General features: G+C 69.3%; 4 protein-coding genes across 4 annotated transcripts in view; 3 read left to right on the forward strand and 1 right to left on the reverse strand.

Moving 5' to 3' along the window:
* The window catches only part of F751_0277 (hypothetical protein), a gene marked incomplete at both ends in the record, with an annotated part of 5,572 nt that extends 2,854 nt beyond the window's left edge, over positions 1-2,718 (forward strand). The window contains 6 exons of the mRNA XM_011403268.1: positions 78-151; positions 464-637; positions 863-1,186; positions 1,337-1,430; positions 1,785-2,455; positions 2,578-2,718. Of these exons, the coding sequence (XP_011401570.1) occupies positions 78-151; positions 464-637; positions 863-1,186; positions 1,337-1,430; positions 1,785-2,455; positions 2,578-2,718 (1,478 nt within the window). The remainder of the gene's footprint in view (positions 1-77; positions 152-463; positions 638-862; positions 1,187-1,336; positions 1,431-1,784; positions 2,456-2,577) is intronic.
* A 322-nt stretch (positions 2,719-3,040) lies between these two features.
* On the forward strand, positions 3,041-3,476 carry F751_0278 (hypothetical protein; the record flags this gene model as incomplete). Its single annotated transcript, XM_011403269.1, has 2 exons — positions 3,041-3,119; positions 3,286-3,476. The coding sequence occupies 2 exons, from the start codon at positions 3,041-3,043 to the stop codon at positions 3,474-3,476; spliced, it is 270 nt and encodes an 89-aa protein (XP_011401571.1).
* Positions 3,477-4,079: 603 nt separating this feature from the next.
* On the forward strand, positions 4,080-4,349 carry F751_0279 (Uncharacterized protein; the record flags this gene model as incomplete). The annotated part of the gene is made up of 1 exon (XM_011403270.1): positions 4,080-4,349. One exon carries the CDS (start codon positions 4,080-4,082, stop codon positions 4,347-4,349), a length of 270 nt encoding a protein of 89 aa, XP_011401572.1.
* A 184-nt stretch (positions 4,350-4,533) lies between these two features.
* F751_0280 (6-phosphofructokinase 5, chloroplastic) overlaps positions 4,534-5,051 on the reverse strand; it is a gene marked incomplete at both ends in the record, with an annotated part of 4,057 nt that continues 3,539 nt past the window's right edge. The window contains one exon of the mRNA XM_011403271.1: positions 4,534-5,007. Within this exon, the coding sequence (XP_011401573.1) occupies positions 4,534-5,007 (474 nt within the window). The remainder of the gene's footprint in view (positions 5,008-5,051) is intronic.

Raw genomic sequence — 5,051 nt, forward strand, 5'->3', positions numbered from 1 at the left:
GAGGGCAGCCTGCCCGCCGGACCATTGCCACTCCATCGTACCGAAACCCGCCTCCCGCCCTGCGTGCCACACCCCAGGCGGACTGGACGAGGCCGGCGAGGCGCGCCCGCAGTCCTGCGTGGCCTTTGGCGGCATCTCCTTCCAGCCAGAAGTTCTGGAGGCGGGCGCCCGAGCCCGCGCCCCGGCCAAGCCTCACCCCTCGACCGCGGCCATGTCGAGCAGCCTGAAGCCGTGTGGGGAGGGGAGGGGGTGGACGCCTCAGGACTCTGGCAGAGACACCCCAGCGTCAGGGCGGAAGGCCGGCGCCGAGGCCCCCGCCGCGCAGGCCGGCTCCCAGTTCGGCGCTGAGCCCTTGCTTGGTGCGACGGGCCGTGACGCACAGCAGGGCACCAGCCAGACCCCTGACCAGCCGAGGACGGGCGGTCGCGAGACGGCACCGGGTGCGACGACCGCCCCCCCGCAGGCCAATGGTGCCGTGGCCGGCCCCGTCTACGAGTTTGGGCGGTCCCGGGACGCCGCGACGGAGCGTCAGGTGGCGGCCGTGGTGGCTGCCGTCGGGCCGGCGGCCGCAGCGTCCACCGTGCCCATTTTCGAGTTTGGGGTGGGGGATGCGGGGCGCAAGGCCCGCGCTCCTCCCGTGGGCTCGAGCGCCAGGCCCCCCTCGCCCCCGAGGCCCGGGATGGGTGCGGGCGGGGCTGCGGCGGCGGCGGTGGCCGAGGCGGCCCGCTCCCCACTGCCCGGCGACTCGTCCGACGAGGCCGAGGAGCGGGCCAGCGGCCCAGAGCACGGCGCTGCGACGGCCGCCGCCCCGGCCGCGCCAGCGGCCAACGGCGGCGGCGGATGGGGTGCCGCCTTCCTCGAGTCAAACGCTGCTGCGGCGAAGGCTGCGGCCAAGGCGGCAGAGAAGGCGATCGAGGAGCAGACGCGGCCGGCGGCCGGTTCTGGTGTGCCCGCCGCCTTCAGCTTCGGGGCGCCGGCTGCCTCGGCCGGCGCGTCCTCCACCTCGCTCGTCCCAGCCTTCAAGTTTGGGGCAGCGGCCGGCACGGAGGCGGCGGCCAAGGCGGGGACGGAGGCGGCTTTCAGCTTTGGGGCTGCGCCCTCGACCGCCTCGCCTGCGACCGACAAGGTAGCCGAGGCGGCGCCGGCCACGAGCGGCAGCGGCGGATGGGGGGAGGCCCTGCTCAAGGTGGGGCGGTCTTGAGATTGGGTGTGTATGCTTGAGAAACATGCTATGAAAGGAAATTTTCCACCCGTAGACCCTCTTGCCAAGCCAAACCTCGCTGTGCCGTCGTCACTCTTCCGCCTTTGCGCTCTCATGCTCTACCCATCACTCCAGGCAAACAAGGCGGCGTCTGAGGCAGCAACTGCCGCAGTGGCCAAGGAGATTGAGGAGAGCCAGGGGGGCGGCGCCCACCCAGCGACGACCACGGGTTCAGCGCCTGCCTTCTCCTTTGGGGTGGGCAGCGCCGGGCTCGCGTCCGGCTCGCAGCCCGCTGCAGCAGACAGCGCCCCGGCTGCTTCCATCCCGGCAGCCTTCAGCTTCGGCGCCTCGGCGTCCTCAAGCGCGGCGCCAGCGCCCGCAAGCGAGGTGCCAGCCTCCCAGACTGCACCTCTGGCCTTCTCGTTCGGTGCCCCGGCGGCCGCTGCCAGCCAGGACACCGCCCCCGCGGCGGCGTCCGCCCCGGCCCCAGCCTTCACTTTTGGGGCCACGGGAACGCCTCCCCTCTTTGGGGCAGCTGCTAGCTCCCCGAGCCCAGCGCTCGGCCCATCCACCGGACCCACAGGGTTTGGCAGCGCCCCAGCAACGTCCAGCGCCGCCGGCAACACCGCGCCGCAGGCGGCCGTGCCATTCGGGGCCTCTGCCGGCAGCGCCCCCGCCTTCGGCCTGTTTGGAGCCTCGGCGCCCGGCGCCGCACCCTCCGCAGCCGAGCCGGCGCCTTTCGTCTTCGGGGCCGCCTCGGCGGCGGCATCGACGGAGGCCGTGACGTCAGCGCCGGCCACCTCCGCAGCGCTCTTTGGCGCTGGCGCCGCCGCCCCCGCCGCAGCGTCAGCCAGTGCGGGGCTGGGCGGCCTGCCATCCACCACTTTTGGCACGGCGCCGTCCTCTGCTTCCACTTTTAGTTTTGGCGGAGCTGCAGCCACCCCTGCCGCGGAAGGAGCTGCAGCCGCTGCCTCGGCGCCGGCGCCTCTCTTTGGCGCGCCGAGTGCCGGCGCCTCGGTTGCTGCGCCCGGCAGCTTCGCTTTCGGGGCGGTCGCAACGCCCGCTGCCTCGTCCAGCACGCCCACTTTTGGAGCGGGGCGGACGAGCTCGGCGCCCGCCGCCGACCCCGGCCACACCACGTTTGCCTTCTCGGCTGGCGGGGCGAGCAGCCCAGCCCTGCCCGCCGCCTTCACCTTTGGCGCGGGCGGGACGTCGGCGCCCGCTAGTAGCGCCGCGGCACCGCAGGCAGGCTTTGTCTTCGGAGCGACGGGGGGTGCCAGCTCTGCAGCCGCCTCGCCGGCGACGTCCTTTGGCTTTGGCGCAGCCCCCAGCTCTGCAGCTGCCTCGCCGGCGACGTCCTTTGGCTTTGGCGGCAGGGGCGGCACCAGCGCCTCGCCCGCCTGCACCCGGAAATCGAGGGGGTGGTGCACCTGCTGGACGGCGGCGAGAGCGGGGAAGGCGAAAGGCGCAGGGGCGGGGTGGGCTTGCCGGACGACGAGGCGGCCCAAGTAGTCTAAGGGGGCGGGTGCCGCGGCGGCCGCGGCGGCCAGGTCGGGGAAGTCGGGCGGCGCGCCGGGGGCGGCCGGGCCGGCGGCGGCGGGGAGGAGCAAGAAAGGGAGCGGGGGAGGTGCAGTACGAGCGAAGGGCTGCGCGGGTTTGGGGGGGGGTGGCTAGGGAAGGTAGGTACGGGGCGGAGCTGGGGGAGCCGAAGGGAGTTTAGGGGGAGTGCGGGGAGGGGGGTTAGAGCCGCAGCCCAATCCCTTTGGGCAGCCGCAGCCCAATCCCTTTGGGCAGCCGGCAGCTGCTCCTGGCGGGTTTGGAGCCCAGCCGCAGCAGGCAATGGGGGCTTTTGGCCAGGCGCCCGACCAACAGCAGGGAGGCTTCGCCTTTGGGGCTGCTCAGTCTGCACCGGCCTTTGGTGAGCAGAGAACACTGTCGGACTGTGTTGGGTGTTGTTCTGCGGTGCATGCGCATGCGACGACACGGCTCGAGCTCTGCAGCTGCTGCGCCTGCACCCCGGCTGCCTTGCCACATCTGAGCGGTGAACCCAGCACCTTCCCCACCTGGGCCCGTTGTCTCTGCAGGCGCAAACCCTCAGCCCGCCTTTGGGTTTGGAGCAGCGCAGCAGCAGCCAGCTCAGCCCGGTATGGGAGGGGAGGCCGTGCCCAACGCCTTTGGTGGGGGCATGCCTGGGGCTTTCTCCCTCGGCTCAAACTCCCAGTCCGAGTCGGCGCGGAGGAGGGTCAAGGTCAAGCGCAATGTGCGCCGCGGGTAGGAGAGGCGCGGTGTGTGGGTCATACTGGAGGCCTGCCTCACACGTGCTTGGATGTGCTCCCCCTGGACTATAATCTGCAGTGCTGCCGTGGGACAGCCCAGGTCGCTGCTTCTCCCTATCTTCACTGCTGCTCTGTAAGCCAGCACCCACAGTTAGATAGTTTTTGGCAAAGTATATTCCTTTACCTCATATTTTGGGAGTTTGAGTTTAGGGTTCATGACTAGAGACTGGCGTTTTCTTGGCACCCCAGCCAGCTTCGCTTAGTGTTTACCATTAGCCTAGCGCATCAAGACGAGGTTGCATGGGCACGTCCCAGCCTGATTCAAGAGGAAAGCTTACACTCAGACTTTAAATGGTCAATTGCACCTATAAACTGTGATGACATTGCATGTGTGTATTGGCCTCATGCATGCTGGTGTGTCGAGGGGAGTGGGGGAGGGGCGATTAAGGCCTCAAGGGCGAGCAGTTTGGCGCGCCTTCCCATGCGATCAGAACTTGCGCGCATGGGGCAGCGACCCGCCCTCTGCCTTATGGAGCGAATGCCAAGCCAACCTCCGCATCTGATGAATATATAGGACAAGGATCCAATAGCTGTGGCCGGGCATGGCGCAGACCCTGCAGGACCGGCTGAACATCAACAGCCAGCTCGAGCACCTGCAGTCCAAATATGTGGGCACGGGCCACGCGGACACGACCCGATTCGAGTGGAATCTGAACATCAAGCGGGACACCTACGCCTCCCTGGTGGGCCACCACTCCCTGGCCACCTACCACGCCATCGCGGAGAACGAGTCCATCGGGCGGGTCAAGTACAACTTCGTACAGAACATGCTCTTCCCCTGCGGCCTACCCCCGGAGCGGGACGACGATTGAGCGGCGTGGAGCCTGTGTTGTCCCGCTGCACGGCGGCCTCCGCAGTGCCTCTCCCTGTATCCACGACCCTAACCTGACTTGTACACCCCCCCTGCTCCTCTCCTGGCAACGCCCGCTTTTCCTATTTCTGGTTGTGATAGCTGTTCACACACAGCGAGCCTGGCATTCCCTCATCTCCCGGCTCTCAAGTGAAGTTGGGCTGCCCGTTGGCGGCACGCAGCCGGTTCCACTGGTTGCCCTGCGGGTCCACTCGCCGCGGCGCCTGGGTGACAAAGGGGATGGGCAGCAGGACGTAGTGTGTGTTCACCAGGCCCACCGTGGTCCCCGTGAAGCCGGCAAAGGCGGCGTGCACCGCGTTGTGCGCCAGCACCTTGCAGTAGGTGCGGTCGCTGGAGACGGTGGGCACGCTGCGCACGAGGTAGGAGGGGTCGATGTACTTGACGTAGGCGCCCGGGTGCCGCTCCTTGAGAGCCGCCGCAAGCCAGGGGCCCACGTCGCGGTCGGCGGCGCGGTCACGGTGGGGGGTGTCGAAGAAGTGCTGGCCCGCTCCCTCCGCTACGCACACCACCGCGGAGCCCTGCCGCTGCAGCAGGCGGTCCAGGTAGGTGGACAGCCCAGCCTCGCCGTCCAGCAGGAACCGGATCTCGGGGATGAGGCACTGGTGTTGGGGGGGTGGGAGGGGGGGGGGAGGGTTTTGGAGTG

Source organism: Auxenochlorella protothecoides (genome assembly GCF_000733215.1).
Source record: "Auxenochlorella protothecoides strain 0710 unplaced genomic scaffold scaffold101, whole genome shotgun sequence".
NCBI classification, from domain to species: domain Eukaryota; kingdom Viridiplantae; phylum Chlorophyta; class Trebouxiophyceae; order Chlorellales; family Chlorellaceae; genus Auxenochlorella; species Auxenochlorella protothecoides.